The sequence below is a fragment of the Notamacropus eugenii genome, chromosome 4 (genome assembly GCF_028372415.1).
Source record: "Notamacropus eugenii isolate mMacEug1 chromosome 4, mMacEug1.pri_v2, whole genome shotgun sequence".
Lineage (NCBI taxonomy): Eukaryota > Metazoa > Chordata > Mammalia > Diprotodontia > Macropodidae > Notamacropus > Notamacropus eugenii.
In genome coordinates this window covers 45,516,937-45,541,533 of record NC_092875.1, presented here as the reverse complement: position 1 = coordinate 45,541,533, position 24,597 = coordinate 45,516,937, and the positions used below count along the sequence as shown (strand labels likewise).

The window sequence follows — 24,597 nt, the reverse complement described above, 5'->3', positions numbered from 1 at the left end:
ATCTTCCTAGTGCGAATTTGACCATTTCACTCTTCCATTCATTAAACTCTAATGGGTCCCTGTCATCTCCAGGATCAAACATAAAATCCTCTGTTGTTCAAAGTCCTTCACATTCTTACTCTGTTTTCTTTTATCTTGCTCATTCCTACGTATCTGCAATCCTATGGCACTAGCTTTCTTTATGGCCATTGCATTTTCACAGGTTGTCCCCCATGCCTGGCACTTTCTCCTTCCTCATCTCTGCCTTCTGGCTTCCTTCAGCCCAGCTAAAAACCCACCTCCTACAAGAATCCTTTTCTTATACCCCTTAATGTTAATGCCTTCTCTTTGTTATCTCCAGTTTATCCTTTACATAATCTTGTTTGTATGTAGTTGTTTATCCTGTGGTTTCCTATCTTCTGCCTTTCTTTGTTTCCCCAGCAGTTACCAAGTGCCTGGCACGTATTAGGCACTTAATGCTTGCTGACTAAGGAAGTTTGTGGGATGACTGAATAGGCTTTATTACATTTCACTTTGACTCTTCACTGTCTGCTTCACAGCGATTTCTTCTTGTCAGGCCAAAGTTTGGTTTTCTTCCCTCATTGGTAGTGTCTTCTCAAATGCAGCAACTCTGACCAAGTGACCCGAGATCTCCAATCTTAAGACTTATGCTTCTAAGACAGGCATGTCAGTCTTAGGATTGACGTTTGATCACTTGTACTGAAGAAAGATCACAGAAGAGATGACCCAAAGCCTACAGTTTTGGAAAGACGTGTCTTAGCTTTCATGTGCTGTAGAAGTTCCATTGCACTGAACTGTCTTCTGTCTGGGAACAATTATTTCCAAGTGCCAAGCCTCACTCAAACTTCAGCACAAGGTTGGGGCAACCTAGTCATTCTATTTCTATTATAGATTAGTACTCTATTACTGTTCTCCTAGAATGGGAGATTATACCAAAGGGCCCCTTCAGAGAGGGTGGGGATAAGCACCCCTAAACAATTGCATAGTTTCTTAAATGTCCATGTAGGGCATTAGAGAGGCTGCTTTCACTTAATTTTGATTACCTAAGCCCTCACCCCATTGTGAAAAGCTGGAACCTTGATTCCCAGTGCGTTAGGGCAGGCATTTGAACTGGCTGGAGAGTGGGAAGAGAGGGGCAGCATTGCCCTAGTCATTACTAGGGTTGGGCTTCTCTACTAGATTAGGTTGGTCGAGGGACACTAATTATACGTATCTCAAGTTGCTTCCCTCTCTTGGGGAGGGGCATTTCTACATCTGCTTAGCAAGTGTAATTAATTCACTAGGTAACTGTGATCCCATTTGGCAGTAAAACTGCCAAATCATTTAATAGTTTCCTTCAGATATAACCCTAAACTCTGTGTTATGTTTGTACACACAAGCCTTCCATGCCTTCATAGTCCATACTCATGCTTTGCTATGGCTGAAAAAAGTTTAGAAGATAGAAGTGTGCATTTAAAAACTCATATAAGCTTATTTTCCCACCTCTATAAATACCTTTGAGAATAATGTATATAATGCACAGCTAGAGTGTAAGGAAAAGAGGACCTAAAGATAGAGAAACAAGGTTCAAATCCCACAGTCCTGCCACTTAATACCTTTTTGACCTTAAGTCAGATAACTTCTCTGAGCCTATTTCTCTCCTGCAAAATGGAGACAGGACTGAATATCCCCAAGATTCCCTCCAGCTTCAAATAAATGAGTTTACGAAGAAGCCCCCAAATTTAACTTGGCAGTTTTCTAATCTTTCCCCGTATCTCATAGTTCTTACCAGAATAATTAGAGAATGTCATCAATTTACACGTAATCCAGAGATCCTCCAGCTGCAGCAGGGTCCTCAGGCTTCCTTCTCATCCTGTTTGTTCTTTGTCACTCTTCTGTTCTTCTAAAACCTGATAACAAGTTCCATCTAGATTAGGGAACTGGACCACAACTTTGTGGCCATGGTGAAGGGGAGCTGCTGGGGATGCTAGGTTGAACAGAAGCAGAGAAGTGTAAGGGGAAAAAGTATCACCTGCAAAGATTCCTTTATTTTCTCACTATTTCCCTCCCTTTTAAGATTTTTTTTTCAGGCAGTGGCAGCACAGGAAGAACTGAAATGTAAGTTCTATCCCTAGGAGTGTTCTGGTAAATGTTTAACAATTCTCAGGGAAAAAAAAAGCACAAACTTCATTTTAGGTTCAATCTACATTATACACATTTTCTTCATCACTTTCTTCAGTCTAGACAGTCCACAAAACAATAAATCTAGCCCAATTTGTAGCATTTAGTGATTTCTGAAATACAAATGCTCATACTGAAAATTTAAGTCATTTGACAAGAGCTGACTCTGACACACCCTTAACAACCTAACCTGCTTCCCCTGGTATGGAAGCTTTCATCTAGCCAACCACAGGCACAGTGGGTGAGTGGAATTTACAGTTTCTGATTGTACAGGGTAGCAATATCCCAAATGAATAATTGACTGTCAGCTTATAATTCTTTTAAAATAAATGTTTATTGACCGTTTTTATATTACCCAAACTTTCTTACTATATATACGTCTTCTCCATCTCCTCAATTATTTAAAAGAAAAAAGAGGAAGAAAAAAATTCAGCACAACTATCATATCAAAAGAAGTGTGTTAAATGTGGTGTTCCATGGACATGGTTTCCCACCCCTACAAAGAGGAGGAAGAGAAGTGACTATTTCTTCTTCTTTGGGGCCAAGACTAGTCATTAAAATTGTACACATTCAGTTTTTTTGTCTCGTCCTCTTTACATTCACATTGTCGTAGTCATTGTGTACATTGTCCTCCTGGTTTTGTATACTTCACTTTACATCAGCTCATGGGTCTTCCCATAGTTCTGTTATGTTCATCATTTCTTAGGACAATAGTTTCATTGTCTCATGTACCAGTTTATGCCATTTCCCTGTGGATACTTTGTTTCTGATCCTTTGCTACTAAAGTGCTGCTATAATATTTTGGTGTTTATAGGGCCTTCTTTTTGTCATTGACCTCCTTGAGGGTATTATGTCTAGTGGTGTGATCTTTGGTCAAGGGGTATGGAAATTTTAGTGACTTTCTTTGCATAATTCCAAATTGCTTTCCTGAATGGACAGACCAGTTCACAGCTCCAACAATGCATTAGTAGTACTGGCAGCCCATAATTATTAAAAAGCCTGACTTTGGGGGACAGAGATTTGAAAAGCCCAAGTCTGAATGTTCAAATGAATGGGGGGGAGGGTGAAACTGGCCTGATAAGGAAGGTCCTATTTTATTTTGTTTTCTCCCACAAGTGATCTCTCAGCCATCTGTAGTATAGGTAGAAAATAATTTCCAACATTGGATAAAAACCTCACTAACCAACTAGTAGTCTTCAGATACTGATGCAATTATTCTAAACCTACCACCAAATCAAGATAAGGAGAAATTTTACAAAGAGGAAAAAAAAAATTTCCCAAGTTGTTGCTGCCAATTATCTACTCTGATTAAGTCTGATTTGGGGAAATTTTAATTTTAAGGACAGGTTATAACTACTTATCGAGCTTGCTTCCTGGCTCTGTGATCTTTTGTGCATTTCCTCTATAGGTAGGCAATTCATTTTCAGAATATTTGTCACAAGATATTTGTGTCACTCTAACTCTAGTCTTGCCTGTTTTAAAATATTATGCTTCTACTCATTTTTAGCATCCAAGCAAAGGGAATCTTTATTTCCCAATTTATTGTAGTCCTTTTATTTTTCCAGATTGGGAAAAAGAGTCAGCAAAGTTCTATTTCTTTTATGTATCCTAACACAGAGTGTTAGAATTATATTCCAGGACTCCTGAAAATAGTCCCATGCTATTTCCAGAAGGTCACAGCCATGGTTAGTTTGTTGGGGGGAGAATATCTTCCTTAAGGTAATGACGTTTGGGCACCTTCATACACAGAGTGCTCTTTGATCCTGCCTTTAACGTTGCCCCAAACAAAAGTAATACTGTAGTTTACGCAGTTGCTACTGTATAATTTTCATCCACTTGTAACTTTTTTGTACTGTATGAAAATCAAAATCAAAGCTTTTCCCAGTGTCTTTGGAGATCTCTACTGCAAGTTTTTGTAAATGTATTATCATGCTAAATGTAAAAAATTCAGTTACTAGCCAAAGTGTTTAAAATAGCATAGTTGTGTGTGCATGTGTATAGTTCATCTAAATAAAAATCTGTTCTATAGGATGCAGTTTATTCTGTTTGGAGAGCCTTTTCTTAGCCACTGTGTAACGAAACTGCACACACAAGCCTTGGGTTTCACATGGTGGGTACAAAGGAAAGACCTCTAACCACGTTGTTTTTGGGTTATACTGCATGAGTAACTTTCACACTGAACAGAGTTTGCCCAAAGAAATTAGTAGATGCACAGAAACACAAGTAATATTTAACATTTGGTAAACACTCACCGTACATGCGGAGCACGCGTGTAGGGTAAATGGTTGACATTGTTCTTTCTTTTAGGTAGCTCTAGATTTTTCTTACACTGGTCCCTTAGTTGCTCTGTAAATAACCCCTAGAGACATATTTAACTCATTGAATGCCTGCTATGTAGTAGTTTCATAAAAGGAAAATCCTCACTTAAGTCCTCTCTGATGTTACATCCCGACATAGGACACTCTTTGAACTTCTACCACAGAACTTGGACATCCCCACCAAGACTAATGGGAAATAAAGGGGCTGGGGAAGGGTTAAGGGTACATGAGGAGGTCGAGTAAAAGACCCTAGTAACGGTCTTAACTGGCACCCAAGAATCAGCCTAATGATTTGAAAAGTGCGTTATACACACATTGTCAGTCCTCAGAACTGCCCGATAAGATGTAGGAACTACAGTTATCCCCATTTTGGGTGAGGAAATAGCTTTCAAAACAACTGCCTTATCACACAACTTACCAGAAGTTGAATTTGAACCAAAGTGAACTCAGATCTTCCTGATCTAGCAAGTCAAGTGCTACCACTTTAATCCTTTTAACTGTGTTGGGAGAGGGTCATCCTCAAGAGAGCTCCACAATAATTAATTTTTCACAGTAACCCCAAGACTATTGACAAAGGCACAATAAAGGGGGTTGCAGTGTGCATTTAGTGCAGGGGCCATGCAAATATGTTAATTATTAAATCAAAGCTATGTTCTGCACTCATCATCACATACCTTTGAATATAGTCTTGGGGGACATAAAATAGTCTTAAGCTTCACTTTGGGGGAGGGTAATACGTGACTAAATATTAATAGCTAGTATGAATATAATGCTTTAATGCTTTGCAATATTTTATCCTCACAGTGAGGCAGGTGCTATTATTGCCATTTTACCAATAAGGAAACTGAGGCAGCTAGAAGTTGAGTGACTTGCACAAGTATCTGTATCTGTGAAGCCAAATTTTGAACCCAGGTCTTTCTGACTCAGGGTCCAGTACTCTAGCTACTGCCACCTAGCTGCACATCAAAGCATTCATCTACCTTAACTTAAATAAGGATAAAAATTAAAATCTGATGGCATCTTCCCTAGAGCAATCTATACTTTAAAAAAAAAAAAACGCACTCTAATGGCTCAGTTGCCAGAAAAATATAGATTTAGAGCTTTAAGGGATATTAAGAGCCAAGTACAATCTCCTTATTCACAAATTGGAAACTGAGGAAGACAGGGTAAGTGACTTTCCTAAGGTAATACAAGTAATTCAAGTGACAGTACTGGGATTAAATTCTGGTCTTTCAATTCCAAATTCAGCATATTCCTTGTGTACTATATTGAATGAAATTGATGTACTTAAGGACAACATAAACAGAATATACTAGTAGCTGGTGGCAAAATGGATATTGTGAATTGGGGAGTCAGGAAGACCTGGGTTTGAATTCTGCCTCAGACATAGATGTGACTTTAGGCTAAGTGACTCAGCCGCAGTTTCTCCATCTGTGAAGTGGGGAGAGTACATATCTCATAGGGTTAAGAGATAACATAAACTCTTTGAAAGTGCTATATGTCAGCTATTGCTTTTATTACAATATTTTAAGATGAAATAAACAAGCTGACTATATATGAACAAGGTGAAACTTGTAAAAAACCTTGTACACAAAGGAAAACATGAAGTTCCGTGAACAGCTGGCCTGTGCCTACTAAAAAATGTTTACCTATCCCTGAACAAGACAATAATAGGTAAAACCTGAGTTTTAGCTAGTGACAGCAGTTTCATTTGCTGTATATAGTTTGTCCAGGCAACTATTTTCCAATAAGTTGGAAAAACTCAAAACTGCATGGACAAGATGAACTTAAACTAACTTTTAAAATAAATTTCCACAAACCAAGGTTTTACCCACAGAGAGAATCCTGGATAGGCTTTTATTTAAGATGAACAGTTTTTAGTACCAGCTCACCTGAAAGTTTAGCTCATTTATATAAATGGATAAAGTTAAACAGACAAAATTCATTCAACAACCATTTATTAAGCGCCTACTATGTTCAAAGCACTGTGCAGGTGCTGGGGGAGAAGCGAAAATAATTAAAGACAGTTCCTGCCCCGTTGGAGCTTACAAGCTGATGGAATTTATTCCATCTCTTGACAACATTTTGCAAGTCAGTTTCTCTCACATGTACTCTTCTAATATTGTGATAAACTTTAGCATCTTTTACACCTGGGGCTTTGGGGCATCAATTTTTCCTTCAAAAGTTTCACAAAATACTGCTTCTTTTCCCTAATTTCCAAAGTACTTGAGGGAAGGAAATTAGACATGAGCAAGCGGCCCAAAAAAAAGTATTGCTGATTGAGATTGACTGAGAATTTTAAAATAAAACTTTCTAACAGGTTCAGAAGGTATAACTAACACAACAAGATGCAAATATAATAGTAACATATATATTTTAAAACAAACTATATCACTTTAAATTTACAGTGTCTTTATGTTGCTGTCTATGTTGAATGACGATGCTGAAATTGTCTTTACAGAAGTTGAGAGAATAGGTGTTTATTTCAACATGCACTAATTTTTCAAATACTGAGTAGCCACCTAACTGTTCTTTTGTCTGCTCCCTTAAAGAAATTCTCTATCAGTTTTGGTGTAAGTCAAGTCACCAACTTAAGAAAAACATATCTGACTGCACTCTGTTGACATTTAAAGTTAAAATTAAGTTGCCTTTTCCTTCCCTCTAATTTTTCTTCAAGTGGAGAGAAAAAAAATAGACTTCAATTTCGCTTCTGAGTAGATGCTCTCATTCTTAAGTTTTGTTTTTGTTATATACTCTATCCCTTCAGTTAAGTGGTAAGAGAAAATTAGGGCATGGAGAATTCTCTAAACTTCTGAGCAGAATATTTCAACATGACCTCACTAAGTAATGAATGTACTTTTCAGTTAAAAAAATAGTTCTGAATTCACCTAAATAGACTTGTAATGTTCTCTTCTGCTTACAGTACTCTGTCAGAACATAATATAGCTAACAGAATGTCACATTTCAAAATCTTCAACAACACTTAGAATGATGGGGGGGAAACCCCATGAATTATGCCAATATAGCCCGTGATTTATTCCATTGGTGGAAAGGCACCAAACTGTTTCTATCACTAGAAGCTTCCAACTTTAAAATGTCAGTTTGTTCTTTCTAGCTTCTCCCCATCTTGTATAGCTTTTATCTTTAAATGGCAGATCATATCTTTAAGATAAAGGAGGTTAAAAAAACCAAAATAAAACTGTCCCACAATATCGGCATTATCAATTTAAAAAAATATACAATTATGTCACTTGTTTACAGAAATAATCCAACATGAGTAATGCCCATTGTTTTCCCAAATAGCCTTTTTGTTTGGTGCTTCAAGTGCTGTATCCACATTTTATCACGAAACCACTATAACATCCTTGTGAGAGGTAAAAAGCAAGATAAAATGTTCTTCCTTCAGTTTCCCCATCTGTAAATGAGTCACTTGCATAGTCACACAATGAGTCAATAGCAGAGTTGGCAATAGAACTCACATTTCTTATCTCCTTTTCCATGTTATAGTTGTTAAGGGGGAAAAAAATGCTACATCCAGGAAGACTTCCGAAAGCTCCATTTGCAGAAAGGGAAAAAAAAAAATCTATGAAGCTAGTCTTTCAGACTATTCTCTCTGTTCTTCTACAATTCAGAGGTAATAAAGACGATTTGACAGTGACAGATTAGGTTCTTTGTGAATACTTTGGCCAACAAGGAAAGCCAGTTTGTGAGCATACTGGCAAGGAGCTGGAACTCGAATGACACCCTTTAAGGGAGAAGAGAGAAGTAAAAAGTTACTGGAAATAAAACGTATTGAAAAAGGTACAAATGCTGCCAATGTTAAATGAATACATTAGTAAACTGAAATTTTAAAAATAGTAATCACCAATTTGTGTGGAAAATACTTACTGGCCAGTTATAATACACGTGGCAGAGCTTATAAGTTAATCGTTGTATATGGTCTGGTTTCAAGCCACTGTTGTCATAGATTACATTATAATGCGTAGGAGAAACACTACCACTTCTTACAGCCTGGCTCACAATAAAAAAGTCATACCTGCAAATTATAAGATGCACAGATGTATTGCTAAATTTTGAGAACTGAGAAAGTATCAGGCAAAGCAGTTCAGAATAATAATCTTACCATTTATTTAAGTTTTGAAAAGTACTACTTACAATATTTTAACTGATCTGGTACCTTTTGTAACATGAAAAAAGTATTTCTAGTAAATATATGTTAAATGAACAAAAATTTTAAGTATCTCTTGTCAATTTTTCATTAAAGTCAATAAACAGAAATATTTTATTTTACCCTCTTGGTTATGGGACTTTAGCACAAAACACTATTGTCAAGTCACTTCAATTACTCTACTTCAGACATCTGTTGATGTTAACTATTAGAAAATTATATTGGTACCTTGTATAATGTATGTCAGTTTTAACAATGAAGCACAAATGCAACTTGTGAAAAAATTAAGGCTATGTGGCTACTAACATGAAGAAATTCATTATCTCTGCAGTATTTTCAAGTCTCACCTTGTCACCCAGAGCCATTTTGAACCACCCTCCTGAAAATTAACATCTGCTTGAGAGACAAATTGGAAGTTAAAATATTGCCAACTAAATCACAAAAGTAATTTTTAGATTTGGATTGTAATAGCTAACTATACAGAAATAAGATGCATCATTTTAAGCTTTAATGCTTAAAAAGACTTAAGCTTTTAGTTATCTGGAAAATTCACTTAATTCTAATGCATCTTTCTAGGCTGAATATGCACTTCTTTTTGTTAAATACAGTATGTTAAATATAATTTAATCCTTAAAGACTGGGTCAACATGAGCATAAATAATTTTATCAAGCTGTAATTCAAGTTTAATTTCCCATCAGTTATATTGTAGATATAGATAGATGTCTGTATATTTGGTCAGACTTCAACTTCAAGGCTCCTGGCTACCTGGTGGCATGTTTGGTCAGGAAATCTTGCTTGCCTAACAGCTTCTATTTAACATTTGTTGAGTGTTCAGGATTGGTTAAGTAAAACCTATCTTGTATGTAAATACTCTGTATTCATTGACTGGATTAAGCTTAGAATATAAAATAAATGGTTATGTTAAATCTGAAGTTATTTGATAATCAATTACATCTGAGGTGGGAGGGGCCTTACTTAGCTGCAGACATACAGTTTCCTCCCAGGGGAATTTAAGGGCAAAGACTTTAATTTTTAATCTTTGTACCCCCTGCTCTTAGCTTTGCACAATACTTAATGAGTGCTTTCTTCATACACTAAATGATCACAGATTGCTCTACTCTTTTTTTATACAACAGTAACCAGCTTTCTTCTTCCTTATCAATGTGCTGTTTCTAACCGGCTTCATACTTTGTAAAGAACTATATAGGTGATGAACAAAAAGATGGCCCTGGATAAAAGGATACATTAGGTTTTATTGCCTAGAGGTTCTCTCTTCCCTTCAACAATTTGGTTATGAATCTCCAGCTATGCTTCATATGGCTGAAGCTCCAAGAAATATGACCACTAAGTGGCAGTGTTAAGAATTTGGGTTAGAAAATTAGTTCTCTAGTGTGGAAATGTGGTTATCATGATTACTTGTTGTCTTGGGGACGCAAGGGAGATAAATTTGGAACTCAAAATTTTACACTAATGAATGCTGAAAACTGTCTTTACATGTAATTGGAAAAACCTATTAAGGAAAAATAAATCACAAAAAATGTAATTGGAAAATACAATTGGGTCTTTGTTGAGTTTAACAGGACAAATCAGTCATGAAGATGAACTTGGAATCTATAAAGAAAAATGTCAGGAATCAAAGAGTGAGCTTGTAGGTTAAGTCTACATATAGTGAAGATTACAGAAAAAAGTACAGTAATAGTGTTAAGATTTCATCCAGAAAATCTTTCTACTTTATTGGATTCCTTGGGTTCCCAGTGTAGTCATCTTCCATTAGAACTTACCATTCTGGTCTGGTAACTTCCACATCAATAACTGTCCCAGGAAGTGGATTCTGAAGTCTTCCTCCAGACTGTGCAAAAAATCTGGCATTCACTCGTTTCTTCACCACAATTACTGTTAGTCTTGGGCTTAAAGATTAATAAAATATTGTGATAAGTATCATAAAATTACTCCTTAAAAGCTTTTAAAGCATTCTTATATTGTCTTATTTTTAAAAAGGATCATGAAATTAAATCCTCTGTACTAGTTGAAATCTATACAAGGTATTACGTGCATGGTATTATGGGCATTAATTCTACTAAAAACAATATTAAGTTGCAAAACCAGAAGGGAATTATTGGATAGTAGGGTGGAAAACAGCAGAATGGACCAGTATTATTCAGAAGCTCTTTCTTCCCTAGTATTATCATTGCATATCTATCGCACATTTAAAATCTTCTTCTTAAAAAGTATTTCAAAAACACAGATAACTTAATTCCAGCATTCCTATGATTCTTTTGGTAACATTGTGTCCAAATATCCAGGTATGTGGGGGGTGGGAGGAAGTGTAATCTATAAACTTTTCATTACATTTTATAATTTGGAGACATGTATACTTTGTTTCCTAAGGAAATAATAAAATAACAATCATCATTGAATTTTCACAAAGAGCAGAGATGATTTTTTTTTTATGTATTCTAAAATTTAGGACCTAAACCTGACTTCCTAGGTCCATCATCTTGTCCTATTCCCTATCTATTTTGGATCCAAACCCCAAATAAAAGAACTTAGCATAGTGCCTTGTACCTAGTAGGTGCTATATAAGTATTATCTACCCCTCTCAGGTCTCAGATAAGTCCTACAGTGGCTCACTACCATCGTACAGGATAAATTCTGTACTCCTTATTTTAAGCTTTGTACAGCACAGTTTTCTGCTACTCTCCAAAAGAGCCTCTGCTCTGGTAAAAATATGTATCCTTTGTCCCAATGTATACAGTATTTATGAAAATATGTGAAAAATTTCCCCTCCTCTGATCAGCACGTGTTACACACACACATACATACATACACACACACACACACACACGCTTTCTCTCTCTCATTTTTAGCACTTACCTTGTCAGTTTTTTAAAATTTGAGTGTTAACTGTCCAAGCAGACAGAAAGCACCTTTAAGCAGGAATGCTTCTCACACTATCATATCCTCATTGCACTCAGAACTTTATTATATACACAATAAATACCCAATATTTCCTTGAGTTTTTTCTCCCAGTGGCAAGTGAAATAGGGCACATATGTCATAGGTTTCTTTGTTTTACAAAAAGTGGTTATAAAAGCCAACTTTGAGAACCACTGTTACAGACAAACCTAAACAAGGCCCCACAACAATATGCATGTGGATAGAACAAGAGAAAGGCATCTCCAGTACAACTGAATCAAATAAAGACCTTTCTTGAAAGCCAATTAGAGTGAGCTTTTCTGCCACCATTGCCACTTCCTTCCTAGACACACTTGTAAATACCTTAGAAACCAAGTAGAAGGGCTGGATTATAATTAGGACTTTAAAGCTGGTAGGGACTCAATTTAATTAAGTTTAATTACTCTGAACAAATAAAGATACTGAAACCCTTAAATCGTCTTCCTTCTCCAGATCCAATGCCCTATCTACTGTTTAGTAACTTAAAAAAATAATCAGTTTCCTATAAGTAACTACTAGCTTCATTCAAACTAAAGCAAAAAGCTAAGGAGGTAAAAGGATAATTTGATACCTCATCACAGGGAGAGGGAGATAAATTTCATCCATTTTTTTTTTAAATGTACTAAGTTTTTTCTTTGAATTACATAGTCATGAAAAACTACTTTGAGTGATTAAAAAAAACATTAATTTAACATGTTTCAATAGACGACATTGCTCATAAGCACACTAAATAGAGTGCTGGGTCTGAAGTCAGAAAGACCTGAATTCAAATCCAGTCTCAGAAACTTAGCTGTGTGACCCCAGGGAAGTCACTTAGCCCTGTTTAGTCTCAGTCTCATCTGTAAAATGAGCTGGAGAAGGGAACAGCAAACCATTCCACTGTCTTTGCTAAATGGGGTCACAAAAAGTAAGACATGACTGAAATGAACAAACAATTGCTGGGAGCTTATTTTAAATTACTATTTCCAAAGGGATCTCGAGAATTATGTAAAATCACATTTCCTCAGTTTTTTGTGTTTTATTTTTGCCATCAATTGACAGTCAACTCCATGGCACTTCAGTCCTATATGCTATCAGTTCTCTTTCTACAGCAATACTTTCCTTTTGTGCCAAGACTTCAGAGGAAAAGTCCTCTAGCTTTGTGGCAGGAAACTTGTGCTTCCAGACCCTGGTACTCTGATCCTCAGCACCACTTTCCACTGTTTCAAATGGGCATGTTAACTTTGACACTGATGTTTATTTACTTCTTGGGGCCTCCCTTCTGTGTGACCTAAAACTGAAGTAACTAGCATATCATCCCAGTTGTTTAAGTAAACTAACAGAGTCAAAAGAGCTAATGAAATAAGGCAGGAGATATTGCTGACATTGGCATATGTTTTATATGTATAGTATATGTACTATACTTCCACGTTTCCCAAGTAGTTAATGGACAGGTAAAACAGAATGTGTATGATCAGAGAAAAAATAGTGTATCAGATATGACATACTTGCCTTGCGACTTTTGTAAGATTTTCCTCTTTAAACTACTAAAGAATATGAACAGTGCATTAAAAAAAAGATGAGAATATGTAACGTTAAAGAGTTGGAAAAACAGGCAGCAGACAGGGAATCAATAGCAAAAAGAAAACCTGTTTACTAAAAGTTCTGATTTATCAATACTGCCGTGTGTGTGTACACGTACACACACTGCAGGAACCGCAGACAGTTTAGGGAGGCAATAATACTTTCGTTGGTCATAGATTTAAAATGTCTTCCCCCACTACTTTCAACAGAATACAAAAACTTAAAATTTCTGAATGTGGAAAGCAAGTGTCATATTTCATTTTACAGAGGAAAAAATTATCTAGTGTATAGTCTTAGGGCTATGGTGTACTTTTCAGCTATTAGATCAGCTCTAAAGGCTGAATAAAAATAATGTCTAATCTATATGTCAGTTTCCTTACTTTTCCTTTTAAATGCAAAATAGAAGTTGTAAGTTTTGCTTAGGGAGGGAAAAAATCCTTGTACAAATTTTTTCTGGGATTTTCAACCAAGATACCCCCAAAGAACCAAATAAAATTTTTATTATGCACAGGTTATTGGCTAGACACTTAAAGAAAAAGTAGGAGGCTCAGTTCCTGCATTCAGGAAGCTTACCATTTAGGGATGGTGAATAAAAAGGGACAAAAAGAAAGGAAACGCTGAGGTTATTGATCATAAAACTTTAGTCAGATGTATCTAATTAGTAGCTAAAGCATTGGTATACATAAAAAGTTCAACGGAAAAAAAATGGTAGAATTCCAAAAAGAGAAGAGTAGGAACGGTAAGGAGAGGCATGTCGATATAGATGCTGCCTTTTCTGGTTGCCTGCGCTCTTTCAAGGCAGCAGCTATAACCAAAACGTTTCAGAACACTGGAGCATGAGATAAAGCAAAAGTTTAGTTGTTCCTTGAAAGGATTTAAATTTTACTCTATCATTCCTACTCTGCTTTGTTTAGGAGATAAAATGAGAAAGGGAAAAATATATTCCTTTACTTTCTACCATCAATTCAAGACTGATTATGCATCTTTAAACCATGATTAACATACTTCCTTTATCCCCTATAGTTACAATAAAAATTTTACGAGAGTTTTAGAAGATCATGAGAATAACATAGAAAGTCATTTTATATTGTGTGTGCTTACTTGTAACCTTTACCAACAGATTTTAGGCAGTCCAGAAACTGTGGTACTTCATAATTAACCAAGGTTTTCAGTTGGCCGTCACCTACACCATCCCGATACACAACAATTCGACTAGGCATATATTCATTGTAACTATTCCAGGCCCTCAATGCAGCTGAAAGAAAATCAACAAAGTTTTTAAAAGAACAAAAGGCTGAAAAGTCGTTTGTTTCTGAACAAAATACTGAGCATTTCTGGCTAAGTATTTTTCAGTGATGTTGCTTTTAAATATAGCTTCCTTTAAGAGCCAAAGTAAGATGCTAATCAGATCCTTACCTTGTAAGCAGACCTTGAGCCCATCTACTAGTTCCTGCCCTCTATCTTGAAAGACACAGCGAGAAAACCAGCTTTTCAGAGAAAAATAGAAACTGTTAATGTCTGAAAACTACATAAAAACAACAAAAGCTTAGAGCCAAGATACCACATATATTATTACATTTCTACTATAATACCTACATTAGTTTATCAGTGCTGAACATATTAATGCCTACAAATACAAAATTTTGGCAAACTGTCATCAATCTCTTTACATTATAGAGTTCATCACATAATCTTGGCAAAACACTGCAAATGGATAGTGAGCTAGACCCATAACCAAAAAGAAGTAGACTAGACTGCCCTTAGTAAACTATGTGGTTCTTTTAATGACTCCAAGCTTCTCTGTGGAACAGAAGCCCATGTTTTTTAAAATCAGTATTCTGCTAATGGTGTTACAAAGGCCATGTATGATAGATTTTTATAATCTTCCTCAAAAAATGTTGATTACCCAAAGTGCCACTGTCATGAGTCACATCACCACTGGGTATGAACAAGAACAAACATCATAAATGAGGACTACATAGGCCATGTTGGGTAATGATGTCAGGAATATATTGTTTGTGGAAAAGATGGACCAGACATATAGATACCAAACGAATAGTTTCCAGAGGCATCCTTACAATGTCATGATATCTAAATGAAGGGCTCGATGAATCTCTTGTGGGTAACTTGCAACAGAAGAGCATTGAAAAACGTCACAGAATGGGCAGTAAGGGAGTCATCTACACAATGGTGACATCACAGATTCACTGAAGTGCACATTCACTACATAATTTAACAAGTTTATTCATAAAGTTTAACATATAAAGGACACTATGCTATGTGCTTGGTAAACAGAAAAATGAAACTATCCCTGCCCTCAAGCTTCAATTCTCTTGGGGAGATGAACAGCATGTAAACAGATGGGTAAATCAAAAGTAATTTCAAGAGGGAGAGCACTAATGCCTGGATCTATCTGGGGGACAAAGGAGCAGAATTAAGAAAGGTGTAGTTTAAGAGGTAGCACCTGAACTGAACCTCAACAGAGGCTAGGAATTTTAAGATGTAAAAATGAGGAAGTACTATTAGATATCAAAATGTACCTATTAGTCAAAAGAGGATAGGTTTGGCAAGTCATTTCTCCCCCTCACCCCTTCTTCAAATAAAGGCTTTGTTTTAAAGCATGTCATTCTAAAGTAGTCAATAAAAGCTAGTTTAAACACAATATACAGTTCGTCTGTCTTCCAGGTAGTTGATTTGGTGATTGTGGGCGATCCTTGGGACCTAAGGAACATTTTGCAATTCCTGAAAACCATCTCTCTCAGAATCATTCCTTTTATATTCCCCCAGTCACTATCCTATGTAGGCTTCCATTACTACATGGCTTCTTCATGCCCTACAATAATCCATCCATCATCATCTAGTCTTCTGAACACACTGCTCTAAATCATTTCATTTTTCTCCTAAAACTCCTTCACTAAGTTCCCTGCATTTAAGTTACTCCACAATCCCTACTTTTTCCAGCTTTATACACTGAAGTATAATTCTCTTAAGACTGAAATACCACCTCTTTCCTGAAGTTTTACCTATTTTCCCAATTTGTTTTAGTCTAGGTTTACCTACCTCTACACTGACAGAGCACTTGCCATTATTTCTCATTATGCACTTAATTATAAATACATAATTATACCTAATTCAGCTTGTTTTCCAGCAGAAAGAACTTCATTACTAAATATTTATTAAGTATCTACATGTACAGCTTTGTGCTAGAGGAACTAAACAGATTAAGGTGTAATTCCTGACCTAATGGAGTTTACAACATATTAAAAACAATATTAAATACTTAAAAATGTTGAGCAATGAAGTTTATTTTACAGGATAATTGACACAAGAATTTCAAACAAGATTTATAAAATAAATTTTGGAATACGATCTGTATTTAAGCTGAACAGATTTAGAACTATAATGCTCATCTTCTTTACTTTTTGTTGCAATGTTCTCATTTTTTTTATTTCAATGCCCCCAGTTTCCAGATTAGAAACATGGGACTCAGGATGATTTGTTCAAGATCTCACAATGTCACGAGCCAAGATTTGAACAAACATCCTCTCATTCCAAATATAGCTTTCTTTACACATCACCTCTATATGAGATGTGTTATCCAGTGGTAAGGAAGCAGGTATTTTTTAATCAAAGGGAAGGCTTTAGCAAAAACTATTTTTAAGTTATAAGCAGCCAATCAGATATTTGAAATGGCTATATAACCTCAGATACAGAAATAACCTTCCCTCCATGACCTCAAAAGTAGTCTGTCTATATTCTATTATTAAATCGTACAAATAAGCTTTGGCCAAGGATATGAACAGACAGTTCTCAAAAGAAGCACTGCAAACTGTATAAAGAAAGGCAAATCAAAACAATAATGGATAGTCAATGTTGGAGTAGTTTTGAAAAGATAGGCATATTAATGCATTTTAGGTGGAACTCTGAATTAGTATAACCATTCTAGAAAGTAATTTGCAATTACGCAAAAAAGTGACTAAAATATTCAAATACTTTGACCCAGAGACTCTAGAGTTAGAAAGAAATTAAATACCATCAGTAGGGCTAAACAAACTGGGATATATAAATGTAATAGAATATTATTGCACTATAAGAAATGGTGAATACAGAGAAACACAAAAAGACAGAAATGACACTAAGTGAAGCGAGTTGAATTAGGAAAACAATATACCCAGTGACTACAACAACATAAGTGTGAGGAGCAACAAACCAAAACTAAAAGCTGTGGAATTATAAATTAAGCTTGGCCTCCAAGAAGAAATATGAGACATCTCACTCTGCTCCTATTGCATATAAGAGTTCTTTGATAGGTTTGTTTTGTGGAACTTCTTGTTCTTTCTTTTGTTATTCTTTATTATGAGGGATGGTTCTGTAGAATGGGGAAAAGGTAAAAGGCACAGTGGGAAAGATAGGTGATATAAAAGTAAAAAATATCAATAAAATGTATTTTTTTAAACTAAGATTTGACCATCAGGCAACTGAACTAGATGAGTTATGTTTTTTTTTATTTCTTTCCAAAAGGAAAATGGGTCTATTTTATACAACTCCCAGTTCTTTTACCTAGACCTTAGCCACCAAGTCTTCTGCATCATTCTATAAGCCAGTGACACTTCTTGCTTCTCCTCAACTTTTAAAGTCCAATAACTATCTCTTTAGAAGATGACTCTAGTGTGGGAAAGTTTTCTAGGCCTTGGCTTCCACCGAAAGTGTCCAAGAAAAATTAGCAGCCACAGGGTCAGAGAGACATTAGGCACAGAAAAGAATACTACCCAGCAAGTCATCCTCCCTTCTTCCTTGACTTCTTGTTTGGTCTCTTTGCATTTCTGTCATAGCTCTGGCTTTTAATTGTAAAATTCACTCAAGCTATTCCATAGTAAACTTTTCTTACCGTGTCATTCCTTCATTGATACTAGCAACAAATCCTGCAATTGACCGTCGCCCAGCTGTAGTGTCATGGTAACAATCAATACCAATAATCATTGCTAGCTTTAACTTAAGGGGAAAAAAAGTAAATTCAGTCACATAAGTTATAAGTATGACAATTTAAATCAAGGAGATGCAAAACTAAATGATAAAAAATTAATAATTGACCAACCGTGGCCCTAAAGAGATATGATGGGGCAGAAGACTATATTGGAAATGTGATATGAAACCCCAAAGATATCAACAAAAATATTTTAACAAAATCAGAGAAATACATTTTCTTAAAACGAATACAAGCAGTACTAATTAATTTTAAGTACTAATTTAGTTCTAGTTTTTTTACTTTCTTATTTAGCCATTTTTATGTCTATATAAATATTTAAAATTGACTACCCTGTTAAACTGTCAGATGTAATAGACAAGTCTTACCTGAGTCCTTTATTTTTTTTACTTTTTTACTTTATTTGGATTTCTGCTCTAAATTAATATCCATTCTAATCGCCATACTTAAATGGCGTAAAAGCATCGTAAAACTTTAGATCTCTATATAACTACTGTTAAACCCAGACAGAGTAAAGACATCAAAAACAAAGAGTACAGTAAAGTCAAACTCACAGGCATATCTACCCTCCAAAGTTCTCCTCCCATCTTGCAGTTCATCTGAAGGGCGATCTTTGTAGCAATGGCCATTACAGTTTGTTGCTTGCCTAAGGTTCTTGCTATCACACACTGACTCGGAGTAGGACAATCCGTACATAAGTATTTTTTTATAGCATCATACTTGTCTTTCCGATTACTAGACAACAGACAAACTACCTTAGGGGAAAAATACAGAAAAACAAACAAAAGCATAAGAATTTCAACTTAACTTCTCTAGACAAATTGTTGCAATAGATGAGGTAACCATATATTTCTTGACTACCACATAGCTAATTGGATGGTGGCACATAAAATTCTCACTTCTCACGAAAACTGAATTTCAAATATCTACGATAATAGCAAAAATGGCTTGGAAGAGAAAACACCACCCTTACCCACCCATGCATTTGCAGCAGTGAAAGGTTCACAAGTATAGTACACACTGCACATATTTTCAAGACATTTGATATACTGATTGGTTATCCAACTTTTTTGCTTGTCATTTTCCTCTTTTATCTTTAAAATATTGTCTATGTGGAATGACTTTCTAGGAGGGAGAATACTTCAGGAAACTGTGGTGATATTTTAAAATTGTATCAATAAAAACATTGTTGTTCAGTCATGTTTCAGACATGTCTGACTTTGTGACCCTATGTGGGGTTTCTTGTCAAAGATACCAAAGTGGTTTGCCATTTCCATATGAGGAAACTGAGGCAAATGTGATCAAGTGACTTGCCCAAGGTCACACAGCTAGTAAGTGTCTGAGGTCAGATTTGAACTCAGGAAGAAGAGTTTTCCTGCCTCCAGACCCACTGTGCCACCTAGCTGCCCCAATAAAAACTGAGTGAGAGAGGGGAATGGAGGTGTGGGGAAGAAGGCTAAATGTAGAATATGTGTACTGTGGATGTTCAAATGAAATTCAGTTGGGAGAGAAAAGCAGTTCTCAAGCAATCATATAGAAAACTTTAAGTGCTATTTATTTAACGCAATAAAGACAATTTAGAGTAAGATAAATGCGATTTCCCCATCCACATACCCTAGGCAAACTTGATCCTCAAGCTGTTCCTGCCTCCCCTTAACCACACTGTTCCTCTTAGCTGGCAATAAATACACTTTTATTCCACCTCATTTTAACATCCTACCTACCGAGGCACAGGTCATCTGTAGCCTCTCCATGGGGCCATTTGCATATCTTCATGTCCCCTTTCCTTGCCCCAGCAATGATTCTCACTTACACCATGTTTTTTATTCCTCCTCTCATGCTTATGTATAGTTTCCTATCCTAGTTATTTTTATCTCATCTTCCCTGCACCACTCAATTGTGAGCAGTCTAGGAATAGGGACCTATTTCTTAACCTTTTTTCTCTACTACTACTACTACTACTACTACTAAATGTTTGTTTAGATTTCCTTTTGCAGACTGGTGAAATTATTTCCAACACTACTCCTTTTGTGCCCCTTCACCATTCAGCTAAATATAGCAATGGTAACCTGAGGGTGGCATTGAATTATAGAAATAAAGGGCCAAGAAAGAACACAATCTCTATTCCTTTATTCCCTAGCCCAAAGTTCATTTTTATCTAAAGGTTACTTGCATCCTCACAACACACTACAATTTCCTATTGACCACAAGGCACTTGAGAAAGGGGAGGTATCAATGTAGTACTTGTGTAATTTTCTCAGGAATCTAAGTTAAAGTGATAAAAGTAAATGAACAAGTATTTCTCTGCTCTTACTAGCATATGGATTACAAAACTAGCAGAAAAAAATTAAAAGTCAAAGATTTAGATCTGGAAATAACCTCCACAACTGAACAATGTACTAGATTCAATACACTCAAAGTAATTTAGGTGCTTTCCATTTTGAAGGGATTGGGGAGACCAAAAGATCATGTGATCAAAGGGGCTTATAATGTAACAGGGGACACCCTTCTAAGGTTCCTTCCAACTCTTGATTCCCACTCTAGAACACTATATACTGTGCTAGTCCTGGGAAGGTAGGGAGGTGAGTAATCGAGTTGGAGAGACAAAACTAAATGAATGCATTGGGAATGGAGGAAAAGCCAAATACATTGATATATGGAGCTATGGGAAGCTTGATGACATGTTTACGAAGGAATTAAGGCTTGTGTTAAACTCTGAATGGGAAAATTTAAAAAGATGGGATGAGCTTGAAATATGAGACAGAGAAAGGGGCCTAGCATAAGCAAAGGCATTCCAGATAAATGTTGGCATGGTCTGTAGATTATTTTGGTCTTAGCTCTTCAAGAACACAGGCTAACACCAAGTTAAATAGATTTTTCCAAGCTAGCCTGGGAACCTCATCCCAATTATAAAACACTTTTCTGGGGGAAAAATGCATTCCAAGTTCTAAATAACTAGATCTTAAACTTTTAAACAACACTTCAATTATAAAATGCCTGTATATAAATTGGCTACTTACGATTTGAGTATCTGATGTAACCTTTTGCTGCAAGACTCGAAGATAGGCTTCAGTTCTATCATCCACTTCAATCCTACGAAAAGAATTAGCTTACATTCAGAAGGCAGCAAAAATGAAAGATTCATGTAATTGTAGGAAGGGTGGTATTCATACAAATCTCATTAACTTCAGATTTTACATACTAAGAAATGATTCATGAAACTCAAACTGAAAAGAAGAATAAAAAATACATCAAGGACACAAACCTAAACTTCAACAACAGCAAGAATAGCAGCTAACATTTGTAAAGCATTTATTACGTGCCAGGAACTGCGCTGAACACTTTATGGTTATTACCTCATTTGATCCTTACAATAACTGGGAAGTTAAGTGCTGTTATTACCCCATTTTAAAGTTGAGGAAACTGAAGCAAACAGAGGTTAAACTGAAAATCATCTTAGGCTGGATTTGAACTCAGGTCGTCCTTACTCTGGGCTGGGTGCTCGATTCATTGTGCCATCTATTTGTGCCCAAAAGCAAATGCTGCTAAAACATGGTAAGTTTTTTTTTTAAGTGCCTTAGAAATAAAGGAGAGGGGAAGATTTTCCAGTACTATGAAAAATTAGTATTTGATAACAGTAACAAACACACTTTAAATGCTACAAACTGTACTTCTCAAAGTATCACATTCCTCATCTTCTAAATAAGCCTGCAGATGGGAATAAGGAACTTCTGAGTACCAGGCCTGTCCACATTCATACTAACTTCCAACAACTGTCAAAATGCTTCATTTCCCATTTTGTCCAAGAACTAATAACAGCTTACCTCCTAGTAGCTAAGCCCGTATTACAAAAAGGCAACAAATATTTGGATCTAGTGTTTTTCTTTCAGCCAATTTGACTTCAGACACAGTGTGACTGAGAAATCAAGGGAGAACATCTGTAAGCAAAAGTACTTTATACTTAGGACTGACGGGTTGTTTGTTTTTTTTAAATGGGTGCCTAGCCCATAGCTTTCCACTGGGCTAGAAGTGGCAGTAGTTTGGGACACAGACCATAAAGGTAGTAACAGAAGGGAAAGAGTGATTCACTGATTCTTTCCCCTTTTCTGTCAATGATAAGTAAATTGTTCCTTTAACTTAACTTTCTTTTCTCTGGCAAAAATGAAGCAAAAAGCCACTCAGTGAGAGGGTCTTCCTGGTGTTGCTAACTTTTGTTTTTTAAGTTTATGTAGGAGAATTGTAGAAAACTCATTTTTATTCAAGCTCCGCTCACGGTGGACGTAAAAGATCAAAACAATTCAAGTCTGTGTCATCAACACAGCTAAGAAAACAAGCTAAGGAGGCTCAAAAAAATTAAAATTAAACAGTTAAGCTTTCATTTGACTCCAGCACTATCACTTCAATTCCATACTCACACACAGCCGTCCTTTCATATTTATCATCAGAAGACTAAATCATGTGCATATAACAATCATAATGTTGCATTTATATAATCTCTACATAATGTAGATAATCTTTATGTAATTGTTTTAATGCTTACATACAAGAAATGCCACTAAAGTTGAACACATGCTGCTCATAATATCTGATAATCATTTGTTTTAAGGTTTGTAACAGTTACTACTCCTTCAGTATTATGGTACTCAAAATGTTTTCTCCGGGCCTTTTAGCAAGAAATTTCCAAAACATCAGTATAATATTTCTCATTTTTCGAACATATCTGAAATAGGTTTTTCATTATTTCTTCAAGTTACTAACACTAGAGAATGCCTTCCTATATATATTCAAAATATTATAGTATATAATGCCAAGGATTTCAGATCTTTAACCGTTTATAATCTCAACAGTTTAATTAATTATTCTTCCTTCACTATTCTTCAGTCTCATGCAAATAGAATGATTTCTACAAAATAACCCTTAAGGTTTAAATTTAGTGTATCACGTACTAATAGTCAACATCCAAAATAAGAGAAAAGTTAAAATTTATTTAAAACTGTACTTACATTATTGCTTTTTTCATTTGTATGCCCATGGCAGGTGTAACTTTAAATAGGTTTTGTATTAGTGAATTGGCAGCCTCATAATTTCTTCTCGTATAAATCAATAACCAATTATCTAGTGGCTTGACACTAATTAATGGAGCACCTCTTGTTTCTTTTGACCAATCTGCAAATTGTGGATTGTAATCAAACTAGAAGAGGAAGTTTGAAAACAAATTATGAGCTATATGTCACCAGCTAAACTGTATTTGAACCCTGCCCCAATAAAAGCTATAGTTCATGATTTACAAAAGAACACTTCATTCCTAAGTGTGTCTAAAACTGATTTAATATGCAACAAAATTAGTAAATTGATTTAAAATTTCCAACCCTGGAGTAAACACCAACAGATTCTATTATGACTTTAAGTGTGTATAAAATTGCTAGATTTGTTAAAAATTTTTGCTTTTCTAAACTACCATTTTCTTTTTAAAAGTAGGGGATGTAACCTGTGTTTTACAATATAAAATTAATACTTTAAAAAAAAAGCTATATCATCCTCCTTGAGAAAGGGTATCCTGAGATGTCCCCAATCCAAGTCTAGTAATTGTTGTGATTCTGTAAATTGACTTTTTTTGATATACTATTATAAAAATAATTATGGCAAAGCACTTTATAAATCATAAACAACGAAGAACTGTTGGGTTAAAAACCAAACCACTTACCACTGAATTTTACAGAAGCCAAACTAATCTCATAAAGTGCTGTATGTCATATCCAGTGTTTAGAACTTTGTTCTCAGCATCCTGGTTTAAGTGGCAACTCCTCTTTCACACCATCTTCCCCCATTTTTAAAATCAGCCTTGTGCCCAAAGTACATTCTGACCTATACCCCTTATTTGGAAGGCAGTAAGGAGAACATAAGGCACAAAATCAACAATTTCTTTGGCAAAAGTGTGCAAAGTATAGAGGGTAGCACTGCTGGCTGTGTTCCTGACAGTGTCTGAAAAGATCTACTTTACAATCGAAACCCTCACAGTCCTTTTCCTTCCATGTCCTGTCCTCCACCTTCCACAGGCAGCAGTAGTCCTTAAAGGAGAATAGCCTTCTAACTTTGTAAAGTATATGACTGAATTAACTATTTTACTTTCAACCAAACTGACTTTATAAGAAAGCAACTTAGGAAATCTTAACTGTTTTTCCTCCTTGGTGAATCTTTTCTGCTTGCAATATTCTTCCTGAGAATGACAGTAAGTTAGAATCGAAGCTCAAACCCCAGTCACGAAGCTCCTTCTGAACATTGTCATCTCTATTAATTTAAAACATTAGGACACAAAAACAAATCAAAATAATTAACTATAGCCCCAAGGAAATTATTTTACAATAGTTCTTACGGTTAGCATTTTTGAATTTTTTTCTTCAGGATATTACTTTATTTTCACAGAAATAACCACAAAATGCCTTATGTA

The 24,597-nt window shown here is 35.7% G+C and overlaps 1 protein-coding gene across 2 annotated transcripts in view; it reads right to left on the bottom strand.

Moving 5' to 3' along the window:
• Window positions 1-6,419: 6,419 nt before the first annotated feature.
• Window positions 6,420-24,597, bottom strand: part of LOC140499390 (piwi-like protein 1) — a 48,216-nt gene continuing 30,038 nt past the window's right edge. For both annotated transcript variants that reach the window (XM_072600733.1, XM_072600734.1), the window contains exons 12-21: window positions 24,323-24,437; window positions 23,153-23,340; window positions 21,170-21,242; window positions 18,704-18,904; window positions 18,054-18,157; window positions 14,582-14,652; window positions 14,267-14,420; window positions 10,429-10,554; window positions 8,367-8,514; window positions 6,420-8,223 (exon numbers count right to left, since the gene is read on the bottom strand). In XM_072600733.1, the coding sequence (XP_072456834.1) occupies window positions 8,107-8,223; window positions 8,367-8,514; window positions 10,429-10,554; window positions 14,267-14,420; window positions 14,582-14,652; window positions 18,054-18,157; window positions 18,704-18,904; window positions 21,170-21,242; window positions 23,153-23,340; window positions 24,323-24,437 (1,297 nt within the window). In that variant the 3' untranslated portion in view covers window positions 6,420-8,106. The remainder of the gene's footprint in view (window positions 8,224-8,366; window positions 8,515-10,428; window positions 10,555-14,266; window positions 14,421-14,581; window positions 14,653-18,053; window positions 18,158-18,703; window positions 18,905-21,169; window positions 21,243-23,152; window positions 23,341-24,322; window positions 24,438-24,597) is intronic.